This window comes from Aulonocara stuartgranti (genome assembly GCF_965226115.1).
Source record: "Aulonocara stuartgranti genome assembly, chromosome: 4".
Classification (NCBI taxonomy): Eukaryota; Metazoa; Chordata; class Actinopteri; order Cichliformes; family Cichlidae; genus Aulonocara; species Aulonocara stuartgranti.
In genome coordinates this window covers 22,307,366-22,331,788 of record NC_138942.1, presented here as the reverse complement: position 1 = coordinate 22,331,788, position 24,423 = coordinate 22,307,366, and the positions used below count along the sequence as shown (strand labels likewise).

At 41.0% G+C, this 24,423-nt stretch overlaps 2 protein-coding genes across 3 annotated transcripts in view; one reads left to right on the top strand and one right to left on the bottom strand.

Moving 5' to 3' along the window:
• cacna1ha (calcium channel, voltage-dependent, T type, alpha 1H subunit a) overlaps nucleotides 1–10,793 on the bottom strand; it is a 68,585-nt gene extending 57,792 nt beyond the window's left edge. The window contains exons 1-5 of one of the 2 annotated variants that reach the window (XM_082529529.1): nucleotides 10,664–10,793; nucleotides 9,898–10,031; nucleotides 8,961–9,058; nucleotides 4,716–4,875; nucleotides 1,017–1,317 (exon numbers count right to left, since the gene is read on the bottom strand). In XM_082529529.1, coding sequence (XP_082385655.1) covers nucleotides 1,017–1,317; nucleotides 4,716–4,875; nucleotides 8,961–9,058; nucleotides 9,898–10,031; nucleotides 10,664–10,756 — 786 coding nt within the window. In that variant the 5' untranslated portion in view covers nucleotides 10,757–10,793. The remainder of the gene's footprint in view (nucleotides 1–1,016; nucleotides 1,318–4,715; nucleotides 4,876–8,960; nucleotides 9,059–9,897; nucleotides 10,032–10,663) is intronic. The other variant, XM_082529528.1, reaches the window with a different exon arrangement.
• The window catches only part of LOC309704410 (uncharacterized protein), a 342,365-nt gene that overhangs the window by 74,617 nt on the left and 243,325 nt on the right, over nucleotides 1–24,423 (top strand). The gene's annotated exons all lie outside the window — the stretch shown is intronic.

The window sequence follows — 24,423 nt, the reverse complement described above, 5'->3', positions numbered from 1 at the left end:
ACTCTTTAATGGCTTCACTAACCAATGGCTGAAGAAGCCACACCTACGCTCTTTTTTTATGATGCAAATTGGACATCTCTGATTTGTGGGTTAAGAAGATAGAGTAACATCAGCCTTCATTTATTTATACGATTCATTTTAAGCCAGTATTAGTGTGAAATTGTTATGAAACGCCTGCGTGCAGGCAGGAAAAGGACCCAAAGTGCAGACTCTGGAGACAGACGTGAACTCAAAAAACAGCTTTAATGCTGAACTCAAAAGGGTAACAAAACTGAGAATACAAAATAAGCTTAGACAGACAGACAGACAGACAGACAGACAGACAGACAGACAGACAGACAGACAGACAGACAGACAGATGAGGGTGGATAAGAGTAGATCATGACACGGACACAGAGAAACACAGGGCTTAAATACACAGAGGGACCAATCAGGGAAAGGGAAACAGGAGTGAAACACAGCTGGGGCAACTCAGGCCTAACGAGACAAAGGAAGCAAAACCAGACACATTAACGTAAGACACGGACTTTCAAAGTAAAACAGGAAACATAACACAGAGACACGGAATTGACAAGGGGATACAGCTGACAGGGGAGACAGAGCAACTAGAGAACACAGAGACATAAACCATAAGACAGAACTCTAACAAAGAAACCAAAAAACTAGAAATGATTAATAATATAATAAACTCAAAACTCGGGGGCAACGACCCAGGCATCCTAACAGAAATGTCATTAAGCTGAAGATTTTCATTTATATTATGTCAGTGTTAGGGGATGAAATGAAACCCTGAGACAGTCAGGTGAGAGTAAACAGTTACTGTGTTCGGTAGTATGTGATATTTTCTAGTTTGAGGTTACTCTATATGGATAAAATGCCCAGTCCAAATATTGTCTTTGGTGATTTAACAAACAACAAAACTGAAAACCAAAACTTGCAAAACTATGGCAAACAGCAAATACTGGTTTCTGGGTTTTACCTTCTGCAAACAAATCTGCGCATTTGTCCCCGCTTACCTGGAATATGGCTATCCAAGCATAGCCGATATTGTCAAAGTTGACAGCTCCCCTGTGAGGGTTGAGCTCCCCTGGGCGGCAGTCGTTGTAGTACTGATACCAGTTAACACAAAAGTTACCGCTGGCAACACTCCTAAAACTCAGGTCAGAAGCCGGCAATGTGCATTCGAGCCCGTCTTGAGAGTAGGGTGGCACATCTTTGCAACGCCGCATCCCGTTTTCGCGTGGAGCTGAGCAGATAAACGGGCTGTCTTCACCTTCCTCAGACATGTAATAAGGATTTAAAGACATGTTGTACATTCTGGATTAAAAAAAGAAAAAGAATAACACAAATATCACTGCGAGCACACGCATGTGGGCAAACATAAATACCCCACAAATTACAGTCAGTGTTCTCTTCTTCCAAAACATCTCAGTCAGAGATTTCCACTCTAATCAGCAAATCATCTCAACAATATGGTAATAGGATTGATGAACTCTCTGTCTTATAATTGCTTAGTGGCTTAAAAATCAAATCATGACTGCAGCCAATACGTCGTGTTATAAAACCTCAACACGAATGACTGATGATTTCGATGAGGCTTCTCAGTTATTTCTGGTTTGCTTCTCTTGTTTTGGGGGATCTATAGAGATAATATAGGAAGTTTGTATTTCCTGTAAATAATCTTTAAAAAAGCTCTAGCTGCTCCAGTCAGAGCCGAATAAGTGATAAAAAAAGATTGATGGTTGGGTGGCTCGCCCTCTATGGCCTCTAAAATATTTGTCTATCCACTCCACCTATGTGGGGAGAAAAGATCAACCCCTTTAACAGCCTTTCTGCTCTAGTGTTCAGCATTTGAAAGATACAGTAAATAGAAAAACTGTTATTATACCATATTCATGTTTTTATTCGCACAAGTTGTCATTACACTTTGAATCCTTCACTTACAAAAACAACATGGCCCTTATTTTATGACAAGATTTTTTTTATTGGTATCCATGGTGACAGGTGTTTCCTATTCGTGGTAGAGAGTGCTGAGTGCATCCCACAGATTACCTATTTTATTTATACTCCTCCCTTTAAATTGGAGAGCTCTCCACAACAGTTACTGCGTGAAGGGATATTTATGCCCGACTAACACGGAAGGCTTTAGCAACCGTGCACTGCTTTATTTTCACACCATTCCCATAATTCCTGTCATCTTTTTTTCCCGTTGTGGTGTGTTTGCCTAATGCTGCCGAGGCAAAAATCATGTTCCTTATTTTTCAAAGGCTTTAAAAAAGCCAAAAGCTTCAGTGTCATGAGAAAGTGTTTGCCCCTTACCCATTTCTTACTTTTTTGCATATTTGTCACATCTGTATGCTTCAGATCACCTAAATAATTTTTAAATTAGGCAAACATAACCTGAGTAAATAAAAAAATGCAGTTTTTAAATGAGGAGCATTTGTTAAGGGGAAAAAAGCTATCATAACCCACCTTTCCCTTTAGGAAAAAGTCATTGGCCTCCCTTAAAATAACTTCATGGATACTCCCAGATTTGATAAATTATGAAATCACTGAAACAGAACCTGTCTGACAAAATGAAGAAGACTAAAAGACCTCAAAACACACCATACCACCATCTAAAGAAACAGCCGAGAAAGTTACTGACATCCGTCAGTCTGGAAAGGGTTAAAAAGCCATTTTAAAGGCTTTGGGACTCCACTAGCCATAAATTTTGAAAACATGGAACAGTGATTCCAAGAGCACATCAGCAACTCATCCAGGAGGTCACAAAAGAATATTGAAAGAAAAATAAGACATCAGAAAGCGGGCAAACACTTCTCCACGGCACTGCATATGATAAGAAATGCCTGCAACACTCACTAAAATAGGAAATAAAGGAAAAAAATCAATTGAAATTGTGGAGACGCTTAGTGCAAGAGTATGTGCATGTGCATGTGTTATTTCAGAGGGCAGTGATTCATTTTACCCTGGAAGTCAGATAGATTTGTTCTCTGAAAGGAATCACAGCATCTTTTATATTAAGTATTAAGCTGTGGTTTTCTATCCGTCTTTCTTATCTACTCAAAGAAACATTAACTCTGGGACAATTTGTGCCATTACATCAAAAGCACAATTAGTTCATGCCTCTTTTGGCGTTGTGAGGATGTGGCTACTGAAGCAACTTTTATTATTTTTCTCTTGCATAAAATCACTCCCCACGGCTAAAATGATGACTGAGCTCGATTTTGGCTGTTTGTGTGTGTGTACTTGATTTTGAGGGAGTAAGCTTGTCTGCTGTTTTTGTATCCGATCTTGTTATATCACAAGACGAGAAAAGCTAAATGTGAAAAAATAGGTTCATCGAGTATTCCCACAATGCAAGCTGCATAGAAGGGAAATGCAGCGTTTTCCTCTCCCGTCTTTGGTAACAGAGCGAACACTGTGTTCTCTCTCGGCTGTGGGTCTGTCAGTGCTGACTCGTTTTCTGTCTCACATCGACAGAAGCTGTATCTTTTCTTGGTTTCAGGTCAGTACCTATGGTCTGCCATTTCCTACAATCTGGACTGAGCAAGAAAACTTTTACACATATTCAGGAATTTTATGGTGCAGTGGTTTAAACATTTGCCTACCAAGCAAAAGATTCCTGGTTCACTCCCGGGAGGAGGTAGTGATCCATTGGATGTTACATCAGGAAGTCTATCCAGTGTAAAAATCTGCTTAATCAAATATGTAGCGCTACCAGCTGTCGCGATCCCGTGTGAATAAGGGAGCAGTCGAAAGTAGCTTTATCACTTCACTCCACAAAGTTAAAAGTGTCTCCTGAATTAATTTTCTCTTGCGCTGATAAGTTCTAGGTCTTTTTGGAGATGATTTTCAATGATCATAGGTGCTAATTTAAATTCTTTCTATTGAGGGACACAGCATGTTTCTAGAATGTCTATATTTTTAGCCACATTATCTACAAAGATGGGGTATTTTTATTTCTTTGTCTCAGAGTACAGAAACCAGCACATTGACCTGTTCTTATTGATACAGCATTGCTCCACTTCTCTGCATTGTGCATACTCTAACAAGCTAGAAGTTCTACATTTTCACTACTGCTAACTATCACCCCAGATGACAACAGAATTTATGACAGGACTAAAAAGGGAGGAAGCTAAAATATCATATTTGTCAAGCAATTTGTAGCTTTACAGACCGAGATTGTACCTTTCACTCTAGAGCCTGACCGATTTATCAGTGGGCTGATATTAGTGATCGATATTAGGTATTTGCTGATGTATCGGTAGCAACTTTTATAACGACTGATAAAAGACAATTAAAAAAGTACAGAATAGAGAGGAGAAACACCCTTCAACCATATCTGGACTGTTGGATTACATAGTTGTCCACCAGAGGGCACTCTACAACACAGCGCCACAAATACAACCTAACGGCCATGAACGAGCAAATAAATTACTACAAATGACAAATATACAGGAAATCTGTTTATATTCCATGTTCCTGAAAAAAAAAAATCGCTCGATATATTGAGTTTTACATCCCTAAACACTGGTATTGGTATGATCAGTCAGGCTCTCGTTCACTCATCCCTTTTTTGTCAGTTTTCAAGGAAAATAATTTTAAATTGGATCCCAGTTTCACCAAAATGTATCGTTCAAAAAAATCAAATGCAGCTTTGACATAAAAGATCAAGAGATTCCTATCCTACATCACAAGGCGGAATTCCTCACGTTTCGATGTCCTCTCCCAGGAAGCAGCGATTGCGCAGCAGTCCCTCCCACAACTGGACTCCCACAATGCCGAAGATGAAGAAGACAAAGAAGCAGAGGAGCAGAACATTTCCCAGCATCGGCAGAGTGTCTAACAGCAGTGTCACCAAGATCCTCATACCTACACAGTGGGATACAAACAACAAAGATGTGTGACTAATAGCACCCGACATTCATGACAGACATAATATAAAACCCATCCGAGCTAGCCTTTTACTTTTACCTTGACGAGCTCTATTAATCTTATGTTTTTGGAGCCAACAACTTCATCCTCGCACACGTTATAATTACAACAGATGACAATACTGAAAGTGACAGATTGACATCGTTTCATCCTCTGGGATTTGAACTCGCAGCTTCCTTGTGGCTACTATTATCTAACCACGTGCATTCAGCATCCATCTCCCATGTCAGATGTGCTTAGCGTCAGCAGCATCAGGGATCCAGTCCCCGAGGTCCTCACAATGTCCCCTGTCTCCTCCTCCATATATCACAGCTTTGTCACATTGATCACATGTGCAGTGCTATGATATTATTATTCTTTCTGTGGCACAGAGTTGCCAGTTTTTACCTTTGTAGTGATAATTAAATTTAAATCTTCATCCTGAGACCAAACTGTCTGTGCTGTGCAACAGCGTGAGAAAACTCTACCTGTAGCCATTATCATCATCAGTGGAAAACAAACAAATGTCTTGTTTGCCAGTTTTACAGTTATCAGAATGGGCCTAAGAATTAAGATAATAGTATTCCTATTAAATCTGTGCCAGAAGCTAAAGAAACATTTTATTGTCAATGCAGTTATTATTGAAATGTGTAAAATGTGACTATCCTTTCTTTTACTCTTCTTATTATTAAATATACATAAAAAAAAAATCATATATGAATGAGTCACATTCAGATAAAAGCTGTCATTACATTGCTAATTGTAGTCATTCATCAGCTAAGGTTATCCATCTTGTTGAATCCCTGTTGCCTCACTTTAGTAATCTTCTACCTTTCATTTTAATGTCACTGAATTAATTTCTCTGAGTGACAGGTTTAAAATGGTATTTGGTATATTTGATATGGCCACCTTTATTTTTACCAACAGTCTGAGGCAAACTTTCTTGTAATGTCTATATGTAGTTTTCAGGAATAGTTCTCCGGGCTTCTTGAATGACATCCAAAGCTCTTCTTTGGATGTTGGCTGCCTCGTGTTTACTGTTGTCAAATGTGCATTTATCCCTCCTGGGAGAAGAAACAAACCCCTTTGGGAATGTGTCAGGAAGGGCATTAGGCAACACAATGTGCTAAATCACATGTGTGGAGCCACCTCCTGTGGCAACCCCTTGTGAATTAGGGAGCAGCTGAAAGTAGCTACTCTATAAGACCTGCTGCCACTGATTTTCAGTCCAGTTCTTGTGTACTTTTGCATAACTCAACCTTCTCTCCCTGTTTCCCTTCCCTGAGACTTAGACCATTTCCGATGAGGCCTCAGTGAACAGTAGATGGATCAGATAAAGGCCAGATGCATCCGTGTCCAGCTTTCAGGGCATAAATTTCAGATACTGATCATTTGCTGTAAATAAGTTCTTTGAGCCTGCCACTTCTTCTTTTGTCCTCTACTTGTCAAACTTATTAAGAACTCACTGCACACCATGTTAAGTTATTCCAGCTCAGCTAATAGCTCTTTGGGAATCATGTTGTTGGTGCAAAAATATAAGTTTATGCCTGCAAATCTGTTTTACCTTTTGGGATTTTTTATAAATGCAATAAAAATAAAATGGCAACAAATTATTTGTTCTAGTAACAAAACGGCTACAATTTAAAATTGGTTATGTGCTAGGTTTGCTGAGTTATGCTACAATGCATTACTGTTTCATGCCTTCAGTTAAGGGTCTTTTTTATACTACTTTTACTTGAATTTTTCATAGGTCAGTGTTTAGTGGCTTAACAAAAAAAAAAAAAAAACGCATCCCAGTAAAAAAGGTTTGGGTAAAAGAACTGGACTGAAAATGAGTGATAAAGGAGCCAATTTCAAAAGAAAAACTTAAACTTCCCTTCAGAAATTATGGGGGAAACTATAACTCAAGACCAAGGAAGTCTGCTTTCTTGGAATCCTTGGAATCAAAATATAAAAAATACAAAAATTGTATTTTTAAAAGCCAGAACTACTGTCACCCACAACAGTTTTCGCTGTCAAGTTGTGATGACAAGAGACTGGCTTGAACCACCAGAGAAATCACCCATGTTTCTAAAGATGCCCTTGGAGATTTCGTTATCATTGCTGTCAGCTTGTGCTTTTCATTCATGGGCATTCACTTACCTTTTTTTTTTTTTTGCTCATAACAAGAAACTGACCTAGTAAGAAACTGAGGAAGGCTAGTGCTTTTCTAAACCCAGTCATGCAGTCAAAACTAGACAGATGGCTGAAGAATTTGCGATCATTTCACACAGGGTAAATGTAATTGTTTCCAGCACCATAACAGGCTTGCGCTAACGCATTCACTTGACGGTAAAAGTATGTGACTGGGAGTGCACAAGGCAGTTGGCAGAGATTTTGCAAAAGCCCCCTGCACGTATCAACCTTGAGAACATGAAATAATCAGAGTGCGGTGCTCACTGTTTCTAAGCTACAGCACAAAAGACACAGTTAACATTTGTAGTTCAATGAATATTTCCCATCCTCTTAGGCAGAAAGAAAAACAGAAAGACAGACTGATTAGAGAAAGAAGAACAGAGGAGGAAAAGCTGTGTTAGCCTTATCTACGTGGCTCGTTCTTACAGACACTATATTTACGGTGAAAGAAAAAAAGAAAAACAGAAGAGGCCCAGTGTTGTGTGTACCTGTGAGCATATGAACATCGCCTTTCAGGTATGTTTGTGTCTTGGGGCAAGAAAACTCAAGATCACTGACCTTGAATTTCTATCTCTACGCTAGCTGGGTCTTCACTGACATTCTCTCCCTCTGTCCTCTCTCTATCTGCCTCCATCTACCAACCCACCTTTAGGGAGCAACTGAACACTTGTTGCAGTAATAATAAGTTTTATTTCACCTTGTGCACAGCTTTAAGTTTTTCCCAGAACTACTGTTAGCTTGGTGATAATGTTAATGTGTTGACCCACTGTGTCTTCCATGCTATGTGACAGTGTATGAGTTAGCAACAGTGCAGCCCCCAGTGTCACTCATGAATGTGAGGTCATCATCATTTAAATTCCCCAAAGAAAACTTAAACACACACAACTCAAGTATCTTCAATTCTTCAACATGCAGAAATGTCTATAAAGTGACGTAGGTGGGGATCTGTTACCACAAATGACTGCATCAGCATGGCATGGGATGGACGCAATCAGCCTGTAGCACTGCTGAGGCGTTAATGAAGCCCAGGCTGCTTTGATAGCAGCCTTTGGCTCGCCTGTAGTTTTGGATCTGTGCTTCTTATCTTCCTCTTGACAAAACCCACAGATTCTCTGTGAGGTGCAGGTCAGGTGAGTTGGCTGGCCAGTCAAAAACAGTAATAACCTGTCAGCAAAGGTAGTAGTAGTTTTGGCGCTGTGGGCAGGTGCTAGGTCCTGCTGGAAAAGGAAATCTGCATCTCCATAAAGCTTGTGACAGCACAAAGTGGTTTAAAATCTCCTGGTAAACAGCTGGGTTGAATTTGGAACTGAGTAAATACAGTGGACCAACCACCACCATATGGTTGGGTGTGCTAAATTAAGCCAAGAGACATGGATATTTCACTTTATGTGCAATAAATCTATAATATACATGAAAATGAGAAAAAAACAACCTTACATAAATACATATATATTTAAAGGCTACCAATACTGGCAGCTGAGTCCGGAAAAAGACCTTGGCTGCTTGCCTAATGTATGCTGGTTAATAACCTTGTAAGTTGTTATGACACCATTGTGTAGTGATCCCCTTTAGCTGTAGATTCATGGTTATTTCTGTCACAGAGCTTTTAGGAAATTGACAAACTATGTGCAAGATCCCGCTGGCTGGCACAAAGTGAGATGAAAACCAAAGTCTTGATCATCGGTCAATTTACCACGCAGTGCTGAGAATAAACACAGCAAAACACTGCTCTGTCTTCCTTAGTTCAAAGTGAGTAACACCAGGCAGATAGAAATATACAGCTTTACATTAATCATTGGGGAAATGCTGTAAAAACCCTGCATATATGGGAAAATATGAGCCAAACCACAACTAAGAAACTGGCATACTTGGTACTCTGTTGATAGCCCGCAGTGGCCTGAGTACTCGGACGGTACGGATAGCTGACAGACTGGCATTGTGGCCATCCAGGGAATACTCCAACATCCTGAAGACATGGTCGCAGAGAGAGAGAGAGAGAGAGGTGGAGAAGGTTTTACTTCATAGACGTTATAAAAACGAAATGGTGACCACACACACATTTATGTCTACACAAAACAGCAACAACAAGAAAATGAAATGAAACACTAATAATCTAATAAAGGTTGTAATTGAAGCGACCCACATAATTACTGTGCATTTGCCATTTAATTGCATAAAGTCAGAAGCACTTTTTCTTCTGTATAGTCTGTGATACAGCATGCAAACATAATGAGTGTGACAACGAGCAGACAGAAGGCTATAATGATGGTCCTAAACATGTTTACATTTTTCTCTGCAATTATGTGGAGAATGTGCCTCATAACAGACTGGCTAACGAATAATAGAGAAACATTGCTCCAACTGACAGACAAGCTGACAGAAACTTACATAGATATATATTTTATTGCATATGTTGAACATTATATTGCTTCAGTATTTATTTCTGCATCCCTATTTCTTCCTACCCTTCATTAATGCGACATAAATCTTATGCATATGTAGGTGGAGCAAAACGAAAGTTTATTTAAATAGTTATTCAATGTAAAATAAGCACAAGGGAAGTGTGTGTCAAAGTCATGGGATCAGTCGCCATGGATTTCAAATTGGGCGTGGTGAACCACCGAATGACCTACAACTTGAATGTGTGAGGTGTAAAGAGCCCTATTTATATAGTATAGGAGGAAGAAATAAAGTGCTTTTTCTTTTTTCTTTTATTCTAAGCAGACTGTTAATATTTAAGCTGCTGGTGATAGAGATAATTGAGCAATTAGTGGAGATGAGCAAAAGGCACAGTGGGATACCAACCCTGCCATGACAATGACAAAGTCAAGCTGATTCCACTTGTCATCAAAGTAACACTTGGAGCCAAAAATTCCCAGGGCCACCATCTTGATAACCATTTCCACCGCAAAGAAAGCGAAGATGCAGTCATCCAACACCTGGTCGCAAAGGATAAAGTGACAAGAACACAGACAAAAATAAGCTTTGACAACAATAAAAAGAAGAGGAAGTGGAATCCTTGCAAAGCGAACGATCCTTTTTAAGTCTTCTTATCAAAACAGTCGCGTTCTGAACCAAGAAAAGTGGAAATGCTAGAGGAGGTTTTCTGACAAAGACTGCTTTTATCAGTTAGTTAGTTTTATCCCAGCAGGGAATAACTCGGGCGTACCATGTTTATGGTTGTGTCTCAATTAATTAGACATTTTACAGCAAAAAGAATGTCTCTCTTCGAATATAATGAGAAGATCTCAGTGTGTCAGGAATCAGCATCGCACTACAGTGAAAGCTTATAGAAATAAATGGGTGTGAAAAGAGGAAAATGAATAATTAACTTTTTTCATGAGTGTTTTTATGCATTGTGGTTGCATATGTGTAATAATTTAAAACACTAATTGAAGTAGCTTAGTTAAAATAAAAGTAAAAAATATGGTTCTTGTCTTTGTAGTGAATGGTGCTTCTGTTGAAAAAGCTCTTGAACATGTCAGTAAGTTAATCAACAACCAATCAGCTGCTGACATTACTGCATACTGTGTAGCAGGCCCAGCTGACAGTGTGGGAGTGCAGCACTTACCTGTAAGATGCGACACCACTCTGACTGGCAGGTAACGTCCTCACAGGGCCGATACATCCCCAGAGTCACACAGTTGAGCAGGATCACCAACATGGACACGTGCTCAAACCACGTGCAAGAGCAAGTTAAGGTCAAAACATATGTTGTGTGAATTCAAAAGCATGCAAAAACACAGGCTGTATATAGTCAAAGCAACTTACTGTAAAGTGCCTAAAACCCGTATTATTGATAATGGCCATCACAGGGCAACATCTTTTTTTATGAAAAGTCCAATGGAATAGAAGCCTATGGGAAAATGACCATGCAGCTCTTTTAATCTATGACACAACTTAACACTTTCTTGATTAGTTTATGACCTAAATCGTAGGAGCCAAGTCGGCAGTTTTTCCTTAAGTCGGGGGGAAGCATACATCTATAGTGCTCTTGTCTATCATTACATGCTCAAGAAATAAGACAAACTTAAGAAAAGGAAAAAAACTGTGCAGCAGCTGTTGCAAAATTAGCTATGTTCCATAGGCTAAAGAGTTTGCAATTGCGAACGTTATATAAATGTAAGGTAGCTCATCGGTCCCCAACACCCGGGCCATGGACTGGTACTGGTCCGTGTCTCGTTTGGTACCGAGGCTTGGGTTTGAAATTGATGGTTTTCATGGTTTTTATCATTATTTTTGTTATTGTTTTTATCAGTAACTTGGTTTCCCTGGGTGTCTTCCTGTGTGTTATGAATAAATCGTCCTTATTTTGGTACTGGTGCTGGTTTTATTTTGTTGTATTTATCCGCGACACCTTAACGGCCTTTCAGTGAAAATATTGTCAGACATGAACCGGTCCATGGTGCAAAAAGGGTAGGGACCGCCGATGTAGCTAACATAATGTAAGTAATGTAAGGTTATTAGGCTACTCAGCAATCATCATCATGCAATTCTACATGTACTGGTACTAATGATTAAATTTCTGGTATCGTAACATCGGTACACAAAACACAGATATACCTTTGTGAGTGTGATATAGTAGCATCTATTTCTCTATTTGTGAGTCTAAAGGTTTGCTATTTGAAAACCTTTGTCCTGCTTTGTCTCAGACATCAACTCTGACCTGATTTTACACTAATGAGTAATCTTTCCTTTTGCTGGTCCTATTCTTTTATCCTGTTTTGGTGGCGAGTGAGATTATCTATTTAGGACAAAGCAATAAATTTTAAGTGGTCTGATGACTGTGGATTTTTTTGTCCTTGAATTTTTGTCTATGTGGTGTAGCATAAATTATTAACACATAATGCCATATTGAACTGCTATTCAAGAACAGACATAAAATGGAGTTTCTGTCTTTGATGTGCTTTGAGTGCATCAACACAGATGGCAATTAAAACTGGATCTGCATTTCTGGAAGGAAAAAAAAAGTTAAATCTGAAGGCGTCTGTCAAAATCGAATAATTTCTCTCATTCGGTTTTTCATTTTTATCCGATCACACAAAAAGCATGTGGAATATATATCAATTCACAACAAAGTAATAACCACTGTAAGAACAAACAGCAGTGAGCACATCCAATGAGCACTGACAACATGTGGAAGTATGATTTTCTTCATAAATCAAACGGTTTACAAAAACAAAAGCAAAGTCTTAAATGTATATACGAACACTACATCACAGTGGGGTTGTTCATTTTAGAAGATGTCTCATCATCTAAATGGGGAAAAAAAATTATACCCAATGGAGGAGATATTAAGCAAGAAAAAGGGAGAGAGGGAGAAAGACCGGGATGCAAAATACATTAAGGAGGAAAAATGACGTGACCGTGATTAGAAGGAAACCTAAATCAGAGGCCCTGATGCTGCTGTTTTTCTACTTTGGTTGGCTTTTACCCCAAACACACATCCCACACATTTTCTCAGGCACATTGTACACTCAGTGATCTGGTGTGCGCACTGAACTGCAGTGCAGAAGTATTCCCAAGGTGAAGTACTGTTCTAATTAGAGAAGGAGTTAAAGCGGAAAACAAATGGTGACTATTGTCTTCCACATTACTCACGGACAGTCTTATGAAGCGCACGCAAACGTAGGGATACAAATATTATATGCTAATGACATTATGCGTGTTTTCCACACACAAATGCACAAACACAGATACACTTGGGACTTAATGCTGTGATCGGAGGCCAGAAGACAGAAGTTTGTATCAGCAAACAAGTTTGACCTCAAATAGTTTTTTCTGTCCTGAGGTTGTTTGAGATGCAACTGCAGCCTATTACCACGATAGGAACATATCCTGGATTTAATTTGTGCTGGAACACAATTCGTTTAGGTTTTTTTCACATTCTCATATGCTAATTTTGTGAGCATGTGCATGTTTTGGTCAAAAGAATTGAATTGCAAACATAGATCCTAGGGTTACCTTCACCCATTTTAGAGAAGCTAACAAAGGTACACACACCACTTCACAAATGTGCCACCATTTCAATTTGATTGAATTAAATGTCATTTATACAGCGTAATGCACTTTATATTGTAAGTTAAAGATCTTTTCCTTTTCCAAATATCTTCAAAAATGACAGCCCACCAATACAGAACTCTTAAGACTGTTACCCCTACTAACATTTTGTGATTTAAAGATTTAATAAATCTGCGGATAGTTTTTGTTTCAATTCAATTCAATTCAATTTCTTTATTGTCCCACAAGGGGAATTTAGTTTAGCAGCAGGAGGATAAGAACAAGCAGAACAATACTATAAAACAATAATAACAATAATAATGATAGAAAATTCAAGGACAATTATTTGCCATTTAGGAGACAAGACGCAGTAGGGATAAAAGAGTGGATGAAGTGGATGGTTCACACAATTAATAATAGAATGAGCCTTTCTAAGCACATTTCTATTGTAAATGGCCAAAAGTCCATCTTGCCAGCGCCCTGAAATTTTGCTAGCAGTTTTTACCAGAAGTCCCAACCGATTCTTATTCTTCACCGTCAGGTTACCAAACCAGGCAGCGATACAAAAAGACATCACAGATTCGATAAAACTTCTATAAAACAAGGACAACATCTCAGATGAGACATTAAAAGATCTCATTTTCCTTAAAAAGAACAGTCTTTGTTGAACTTTTTTAGTAGTGGCATCAGCATGAGATTCAAAACACAGTTTATGGTCAAGTACCACACCTAGATATTTATAACTCTCAACGATCCCAATATCGGCAGTTTTAATGATAGTGGGTGATGAGCTATAAGAGGACTTCCTAAAATCAATAATCATGTCTTTAGTTTTTGACACATTAAGTGAGAGGAAGGACTCATCACACCAATTCACAAAATCATCTACAACCTGTCCATGGCCTGACTCGTCGATTACTGTGTCATCAGCAAACTTCAGGATGTGTCTGTTTGTGAAATTGCTGCGACACTCATTTGTGTACAGAATGAACAGAAGGGGAGAGAGGCAGCAACCCTGTTTTAAGTCCCTACTTAGATAATATGTAATTCACGGCTTGATAGCAAGACATGATTGCGTCACTGAACTGTACCCAAGTCTGCTCAGATTAGCCGTTGTAGTTTGTAGTGCTCCAAACCCAGGAAGTTGCCGAATCCCCCTGTTTGTCAAACTATGCAACATCAACCCTCACAGAATGCCTGAAGGGTGTTTCTCCTTTCTCTTCTTTCTTTTATAAATTCTCATTTATTGGCCATTATACTGTAACTTCAAAACATATATATTAGCAAATAGCTAACTTCTGTATCAGTATACTTGTAATTTAAAAAAATGAGTCTTGTTTCTTTATCCATACATTTTCCTATTTACCTAAACACTTTCATATATGAATCTTACACATTTCAACAGGTGTGTACATGGTCACATGCACAGACAAGCAAAAAAAAGTCAACAGAAGTGTGGTTTTCATGTTGTATTTTTAATTTCTCACCAAGATAAAATCCATGTTTCTCAAATGCATCCTCCATATTCATTATTTTGTGTTTTTCTTCCATTGATTTAGAAATATTCCCTGCAAGATGGTGAATAACTGCAGTGTATTTTGATTTACATTACAATTCCTGCATCCTATCAGTTTAAGAGGAATTTCCTTTAGACAACTAAGCTGTAGATGTAGTACATTATCAAAGAGGCAATTTCAATTATTTATGCCAATTACATGTGACATTTTTGGACAAGGAGCTAAAATATCCTACCAGCAAAAACATTACAATTAGCCATCTGTGGCACTGTTACGTGTATTCAATAGACTATGCTTTGCTTCTTCCAACACATCATCAAGATTATGCTGTTCCCACCAGGATTTCCTGAGCCTCAGATACCAATACTCACCTACGCTTAAACCTTACAAATGCGCAGTGAGCTCTGCCAAAATGCCCAGCATATTTATTCTCCCTAGTGACGGTGAGTACTCAGTATGAGGAAAGCTAAAAGACATGAGTCTGCTTAATTGTGCAGATCAATTAAAGCATAAATGGTAAAATGTTGTTTGTATTTACTTAAAACCAATGCTGTGCCTTTTCAGGGAGAGTGGAGCCAGTGTTTTTGCAGCAGGCATTTATTAAGTTAGTGTTCTGAAAATAGGACAACTATAAGGATACGCTCACTGAACATATGAGTGTAGGATTGCGCAGGCACAAATGTAGCTTAGCAGAACTGGCACATAATAGATTACAGCTGTCTCTAGAACCTCTAACCTAAACAACCTGAGCAAGTTACTCATGATCTGTCACCAGAAACCACAAGACAACAAAATAAATTGGATTAAATGAAAACATTTGCTGTTGTCCTTGTGAAACCAGGTGGAGTTTTATAAAATCACAGGGATAATGTTGGTAAAAGTTAGACCTCAAAGGTGCTCAAAGGTGTGCTTGAGGGTTAGCACTAGGTTATGTGGTTAAAGACTTATCCAGCTTATTCTGACTGGATATATAATCTAGATGGCAACAAATTTGCTACTTTTGCCAATTTATCACAGTCAATTGCCATATTATCACAAACAAATTGGATGTCATTGCGAACTTGACCCCATTAAATTGCAAAGTGAAAGCAGTCTGACTGTCTTAATGGCATTTTATATTGCCATTATGATGTGGCTGCAGACCTGGTCCTTGTCTTCAAAGTCGTTTTAAACACCAACTATATTATTGGCCATATGTGGAGTCACTTGGGTTGTCCTCAGTCTCCAAACACTGTTTTCCCTACTATAGCATCCATGCAGGAGTGCAGGTAGTGCAAGGATTAAAGATTAAGAAATATTTTAATGCATTTAATAGCTGCACCAGCATTTTGGTTTCCAATGATTTGATTACATTTATAAGAGGCATTACACATAGAAAAACACAGAGAAACTGCACTGCTTTATTTCTAGAAAACATGGTTTCTGCCAGCGCATTGAGCTCTTGTTCCCATGGTATGCAACTGCTAGATATTCTAGCTAACAGAAACATTACAACTGTGGGAGTCTGAAAGAATGCAAACCCTGCAGCAGCTTATTCTCTGAAGATTTTTTTTTAAATGAGAAGGAGTCCAAAGTATCTAAAAAAGAGGGGAATACTCACAGGCGGTGGCGTTATAGCTTTGTGTTGTGCACCCGATCTACAAATGTACTGGAATCTTATTTAGCAATTACATCAGTGTAAAACAGTGTTAAACAAGTGGCTCCCTTGGGGGAGTAGTAATAAAAAAAAATGTTAATAGCATGCTGTTGCAGGTATCGCTACAAACCAAAAAAACATCTTCAATCACACTGGAAAATGCCTTGGGTCAGTCTGTTGCAATGCACAGTTTAAACACACACACACTAAGTCAAGCAGTGTAAGGTCGATCCTTCCTTGACAGATGAAAGATTCAGTAATCTGCAGCTGAATTAAAAGGAAAGATTTGAATATTCAGAAAAGCTCTCTCTCCTTCTTCTTCTTTCTCGCGCTCTCTCTCCCATGTTCTCCTCTGTTCCTCCTTGTGCTCTGCTTTCTCTAATTCCTCTTTAATTTCCACAGTCAACACCTCCAGAGTCCCCTTCTGTCTTATCCCCCCAACCCATCCACCACAAACACACACGCGCACACATATGCAGGCACAGACACACACAAGGACTAATGTGCAAGCCTTTAAAGCTAAGCCAGGCTCTTGCCGCAAAGCAGAGTAGGGATAGACAGTGAACTGCAGTAAACAGAAAACAGCAAACTTACCGGTGGTTTTAAAATTTTGTTTGACTTTCTCTTCTAAGACACACACACGCACAAAAACATGATACGCACACATAGAGAAGCACACACATTCTTAAATGTAAAAGCTGTATGGTGCAACGGGCAAGGTTAAATTCTGTGTTCAGTAGTTACAATCCAGGCCAAGCACACAGCGCTCTTGGTCTCACTTGTTAAGGTCAATTCACGCTGTGGCACTTTGGGCAAATCACATTAGGGCTATGTCGTGTCACACTGTACATGGAGGACTGGGTTTAATCATAAGTCTGCGACTGAGAACTAGTTTATTGTAGTATGGCACCTGTTTCTATTACCTATAACAGGGGAAAATGACCCACACTCACCCACTTTGGGTGAAGGTCGATATTATAATACTTTATTCCACACATCTTCCTCATACTGGGTTGGACCTCCTTTTTCTTTCTTCATGGCACAGATTCAACAAGCTGCTGGAAACTTGCACAGAGTCTGTCCCATATTGACATGATAGTTTACACAATTGCTGCAGCTTTCCATGATTGCCACATCCCAAAGGTGCTGTATTGGATTGAGATCTGGTGACTGTGGAGGCCTTTGAGTACAATGAACCCATTGTCATGGTCGAGAAACCAGTTCGAGATGATTTGAGCTTGGTGACGTGGTGTATTATTGAAGCAGCCAACAGATGATCGCTACACTGTGGTCAAAGGAATAGACATGACCAGCAACAACACTGAGGGAAGCTGTGGTGTTTAAATAAGGCCAAAATATGCCATTTTGCCAACGCTACCATCAACTGCCTGACGTTTGACACAAGGCTGGATGGATCAATGCTTTTATGGGTTGTTTTTTTTTTTGCCAAACTGGGACACTGCCACCTGAATGTTGATTGAGACTCATCAGACCAGGCCACATTTTTCCAATCTTGGTTATTTGAGTTACTGTTGCCTTCCTATCAGCTCAAGGCAATCTGACCTCTGACACCAACAAGGCATTTTCACCCAGAGAACTACTGCTTACTGGTTTTCTTTTTCTCTCTTTCTGAACATTCACTGTAAACCCTAGAGATGGTTCCGTGGGAAAATCCCAGTCGATCAGCAATTTCTGAAATACTCAGCACCCCATCTGCCACCAGCAACCATGACACGATCACAGTCACTTAAATCACTTCTCTTCCCCCTTCTGCTTAATTTGGACATCATTCTTTACGAGCGTAAATGCACTGAGTTGTTCCCATGTGTTTGGCTGATTAGATATTTGCATTAACGAACAGTTGAATGAAGTTGTCCGTTAAACCATGGTTAAACACAAGATTAATCTCAAAACTTATTTCTCTCAAATAAAGGTGCAGGACCTTAGAAGAAACATCGTAGAGATCCAAAAATCAAGAAAAGCAACCAAAGCATCTCTAATAACAATGATGTTAAAAAAAATCCCAGGTGTGACAGCAAAACACCTAAAGAAATCTCAACAGGTTTTTAAAATAGAGTCTCTTGTCCACCATTAGAAAAGCAATGAATACGATTGGTGCTAATTAATAAGGCTTTACAGGTGAAATCAATAATAAAACACACAATGGGGCCTTAAACTGTGTTTATCCTACAACAGTGCAGGAGTATTAACCTCGACCCACTGCTGGAAATAAGGTTAACTCTATATGAGTTTTTTTCTAAATCCAGCCTCCTCTTGAAAAAACTTTTATTGCTTTCTTCCTTTTTCCCGATCGTTGATTCTCACCAGTTCTCCACCTCAGCTGCCGCCTTTATGTCTCTACTCTCTATTATCCACCCTCAAGCATAACCACATTACTTGGTGGGCACCATATAATGGATTGTACGTCTACTTGAGCCATTAAAGCTCTTCCTAAATGGCAAGACAGAATTCATATACTATATTCTTAAAAACCAAAATGAATGTCAAACTAAAGCTGTGTACATTTTGTAAAGGAGTTTTTGTCATGGTCCTGCGACCATGACTCAGTGACTTTATGTTTATGTACTTATTGTTATTACTTTCATTATTATTCATGGCTGTTTTGGGATGGTTTGTGTTTGGGATTTTAGACACTGGGTTCTGGGTTTGTGCTCCCTCTGTTGGTCCCTGGTGTTAGTGTTCCCCTGTCTCGTCAGGTTAATCAGGTCCAGCTGTTTCCCCCATCTGTGTGTGATTTCCCAGTGTCTCTTTGTGTATTTATAGCGTGTGATTTCCTCTGCTCCTCGTCGCGTCGTCTGTGTTCCTACCTGTGTTCATCCTCTGTGTTACCCTGCGTACTCTGCATCTACCCTGTGAAATCCTCTGCGTGCTCTCCCTGCTGTTCTCCCTTCGTGTTCAGGTTTGCCACTCCTTTGTGTAGTTTCACCCAGTTTAGTTCATCCGTAGTTCTGTTTTGCCATCTCCTCTTTATGTTTGTTATTATCAATAAATCACCCTCACACCTGAATGAGTGCTGCGCTTTGAGTCCTCCTTCCACTCTCCACACGGCCGCTGCCCCGGACCGTGACAGTTTTAGACAAATAAGAACGTAAGTATTAGAGATGGGAAACACCAGACACCCCACGATATGATACTAACACAATACTTCACACACAATATGATATTATTGCGATTTGTAACAGTTTCCGATATACTGACTGATTCAGTAACTGCAAATTATTATCTGTTATCTTTTTTATCCAATAAGATAAATGTATCGCACTTAATTTTTGTTACAAAATGATACCAACACTGTTTCTTATGCCATAAATGTTGCACAAGACAGAGTAAGTTTGCAACCAGTCTGCTATCAGTCTGCAATTGAATGGGGTGAAGCTGGCAATTATATGCAATCTGTTTCTGATAATGCAGAATATAACTATCATAAACCATTGAAAATATTTGTTGTTGTCTACATAGATAGACATTCACATTTAGTAGAAATTGACATTAACTATTACAGTGCATTTGGACTTAGCAAACATCAAGTTCTATAGGAATATAACCAGAATACAACCAAAGACTCATTCAGACTGATGGCAACATGTTGGCAATCTGTCTGCATTTATAGATTAGACAGCAATTGGAAACCTTTGACAATCTCTCTGAGAGTGACTGCAGTTGGTCCAAATCAGACTGCAACTGTTTGCAGAAAGGTTGCCTCTGCCAGGCGGTCTGTCCAATCGCCTTCCAATCAAAAGTGGTCATGAATAGTTGTGGAACACCCTCAAGGTCTGAACAACTATTTAGTCACCACAAGTTGCAGCTGGTGACAGAATGTAAAAATAACCCCACAATCATCAGGCAGGCACTCATTTATTTTTGTAAATGTAAGGGGGAAAAAATTAGGAGATACATTTGTTTTTGTTTTTGATTTTTTTTTTGTTGTTAAACCAATTTACTGTAAGTTTATTTCATTTAACTTTTGGTGCATGAGATGAGCCCTCTTGTTTGTAGTATTCCCCAAGTATTTTTAGAAAATATCAATATTTCTTGCGGCTTGAATACACAAGGCCGCAGGTCGATGATCGATTTTGTAATCGTATCACCAGACCTGCGACCATATGTTCTGGAATCTCGGGTAAAGAGAGGGGCTGAGCTGTCAACTGATCACCACCTGGTGGTGAGTTGGATCAGGTGGCGGGGGAGGACGCTGGACAGACCTGGTGCACCTAAACGCGTAGTGAGGGTGTGCTGGGAACGCCTAGCAGAAGCCCCGGTTTGCGAGATCTTCAACAGCATTCCGAGGGAGACTGGGGACATTGAGTCCGAATGGACCATGTTCAGCATCTCCATTGCCGAAGCTGCTGCATTGAGCTGTGGCCGGAAGGTGGTTGGTGCCTGTTGTGGTGGTAATCCCTGAACCAAATGGTGGACACCAGAGGTGAAGGGAGCCACCAGGCTGAAGAAGGAGTCCTATCGGGCTTGGTTAGCCTGTGGGACTTCGGAGGCAGCTGACAGGTACCGACAGGCCAAGCAGAATGCGGCTCGGGCAGTGGCTGAAGCAAAAACTCGGGTCTGGGAGGAGTTCGGAGAGGCCATGGAAAAAGACTTTCAGACTGCCCCGAAGAGATTCTGGCAAACCGTCAGGCGTCTCAGGAGGGGAAAGCGGTGCTCTACCTGCACTGTGTATAGTGCTGGCGGAGCGCTGCTGACTTCAACTGAGAAAATTGTCGGACGGTGGAAGGAATACTTTGAGGACCTCCTTAATCCCACTGACACGTCTTCTGAGGAGGAAGCAAAGTCTGGGGATGACCCGCCAATTTCCAGGGGCGAGGTCACTGAGACAGTTAAACAACTCCTTGGTGGCAGGGCCCCTGGTGTGGATGAGGTCTGCCCTGAGTTCCTGAAGGCTCTGGATGTTGTAAGGCTGTCCTGGTTGACACGCCTCTACAATGTTGCGTGGAGATCAGGGGCGGTACCCCTGGACTGGCAGACCGGGGTGTTGGTCCCCATCTTTAAGAATGGGGACCGGAGGGTGTGTTCCAACTACAGGGGGATCACACTCCTCAGCCTCCCCGGGAAAGTCTATGCCAGGGTGCTGGAAAGGAGAGTTTGTCCGCAAGTCGAACCTCAGATACAGGAGGAACAACGCGGTTTTCGTCCTGGTCGCGGAACACTGGACCAGCTCTTTATCCTCTCAAGGATACTTGAGGGTGCATGGGAGTTTGCCCAACCAGTCTACATGTGTTTTGTGGACTTGGAGAAGGCATTCGACTGTGTCCCTCAGGGTGTCCTGTGGGAGGTGCTGCAGGAGTATGGGGTGTCTGGCCCATTGCTACGGGCCATTCGAGCCCTGTACAACCGTTGCAAGAGCTTGGTTCGCATTGCCGGCAATAAGTCGGACTCGTTCCCGGTGGGTGATGGGCTCCGCCAGGGCTGCCCTTTGTCACTGATTCTGTTCACAATTTTTATGGACATAATTTCTAGGCGCAGCCAAGTGGCGGAGGGCTTTCACTTCGGTGGCCTCAGAATCTCATCTCTGCTCTTTGCAGATGATGTGGTTCTGTTGGCTTCATCGGGTGGGGGCCTCCAGCTCGCACTGGAACGGTTCGCAGCCGAGTGTGAAGCAGCGGGAATGAGGATCAGCACCTCCAAATCTGAGGCCGGAAAAGGGTGGAGTGCCCACTCCGGGTCGGGGATGAGTTCCTGCCCCAAGTGGAAGAGTTCAAGTATCTCGGGGTCTTGTTCGCGAGTGATGGGAGAAGGGAGCCCGAGAGCGACAGACGGATTGGCTGTAGTGATGCGGACGCTGCACCGGTCCGTCATGGTGAAGAGGGAGCTGAGTGTAAAAGCGAAGCTCTCAATTTACCGGTCGATCTACGTCCCTACCCTCACCTATGGCCACGAGCTGTGGGTAGTGACGGAAAGAACGAGATCGCGGATACAAGCGGCAGAAATGAGCTGCCTCGGAAGGGTGGCTGGCCTCTCCCTTAGAGATAGGGTGAGAAGCTCAGCCATCCGGGAGAGGCTCAGAGTAGAGCCGCTGCTCCTCCACATCGAAAGGAGCCAGCTGAGGTGGTTCGGGCATCTGACAAGGATGCCTCTTGGACGCCTCCTGGGTGAGGTGTTCCAGGCATGTCCCACCAGGAGGAGGCCCCGGGGCAGACCCAGGACACGCTGGAGAGATTATATCTCTCGGCTGGCCTGGGAACGCCTTGGCGTTCCCCCGGATAAGCTGGAGGAGGTAGCTGGGGAGAGGGAGGTCTGGGCTTCTCTGCTTAAGCTGCTGCCCCTGTGACCCGGCCCCGGATAAAGCGGAAAAAGATGGATATCAATATTTCGTATCCCTGTATTAATGCAATGTAGCCACACAAAATAACGCTATATATACTGATTTTATCCTCACACCTAGGAAATATATATGGCAAAACATTCACGACCTGTACGGTTCACTGTTCATCTTTAAGCATCTGCTCTACAAATATGCAACAATTAAACCCATCCAAGGTAAACAAGACACAGCTATCACAATGCAGTACTACACGTTTGTAGGAGCCTGTTACATTTGCACCACATTCTGTCACAGCAAAGTCTCACACCTACAGCGACTGTGAAAACACTTACACACATTCACAAAGTTCACACACATAACAGTGCATAGTATTTGTATACGCATTTACACTCACGCTTGGTTCATGATTTGCAGGTTGCATTATTTTCTGTGCTTGTTTCTCTATTTTTTGCGGTGGACATAAGAGCATACACAGTACAGCATTACATGTTCAACAGTGCTTTGACACACACACACACACACACACACACACACACACACACACACACACACACACACACACACACACACACACACACACACACACACTTGGACACAAGCTGCTGCTGTTACAAGAAAACAACAATACCCTTACGCTCCATGTAGGCATACATGGATACACAGAAGCTTGAATACACAAGAGAGATCACACACACAAACACACACACATATCAAGGACACTCCAGTTGAGCTGTCAGGCTGAAGCCAGTGAATACAAGAGGAAGCCATAGAGAGCACAGAGGGGAGGAAGGAGGTTGCAGTTCAGTAAAGAATCACTGAAGCAGTACAGACATAGAGATGCCCAGTTGTCTCCCATCTCAGGAGCAATTCATCTGCATAAAGATTAAGACCATATTTGGGATGCTTTTGTCTTCTTTTTCCCAGTTATGGCTTCCTTTATTTCATCTCCCCTACCCTCTTTCTCGCCTCCATCCTCCCTCGGCTCTCCGTTTGTCCATATGAGTTAAAGAGGGCCATAGCTCTCGGCTCACAAGCAGAACTTATCCCTCACTGCTCCACGGCTTAGTGCTCTTTGTTCTACGATAAGCTACAAATTTAGGCTGTCCCCTCTGGTTACAGCTCCTAAACTTCCCTTTCCTACACAGTGAGGCAATGTTTTCTTTGTCCAACCACACATTCACACAAGAACATGAGTTTGATTTGAACAATGAGCAGTCAAATAAAATGCTACGGCATGGAATGACATCACTCTGCAGGGTTTTTTTTTTCTCTCATTTGTGCAGCAGTAAGCCAGGAAGGCAAAGGGAATCTAAAATATTTTAAAATGTTTCTGTGCAGATGACATTGGTCACAGTTGGTGGGCACAGTTTAAAGAGCCTCACGGTTTCCCCTCTTAAGCTCGATGGCTGTTGCTTTCTCGTGTCAAGTGAAATTTCTCAGTCAAATGGATAAACTTCAACTCTCTGCTTTGCTTTGTTTGCCTCATTCCACTAAATTGGGACCTTAATGAAATGTAATTAGTGTAAATGTGAAAGGGTCAGATCAGTGACCAGTCACAGCACTTAGCTCCGTCATGAAGACAGATGGCTTACAAAGGCAAATCTATGCATCCATACGCACAGAGCGAGGCGGAGAAAAACACAGCCAGGTCTGCAACACTGAAGTGAGTCTTAAAGTGCTTTGAAGGCTAATGGAGTGCAACTCTGTTGAAAAAATTTAAGCAAAAGCAGTGAAAAGAGGAAAAATTCCAGGGGGATTTGCCTTGTATTCTAGAAATTAGGGCTGCTCAATTAATCGAATTTTAATCACGATTACGATCTGGGCTTTCAACGATCATTAAAAATGACTGAGCCGATTATTAGCCCCTCCCTCATTTATCCGCG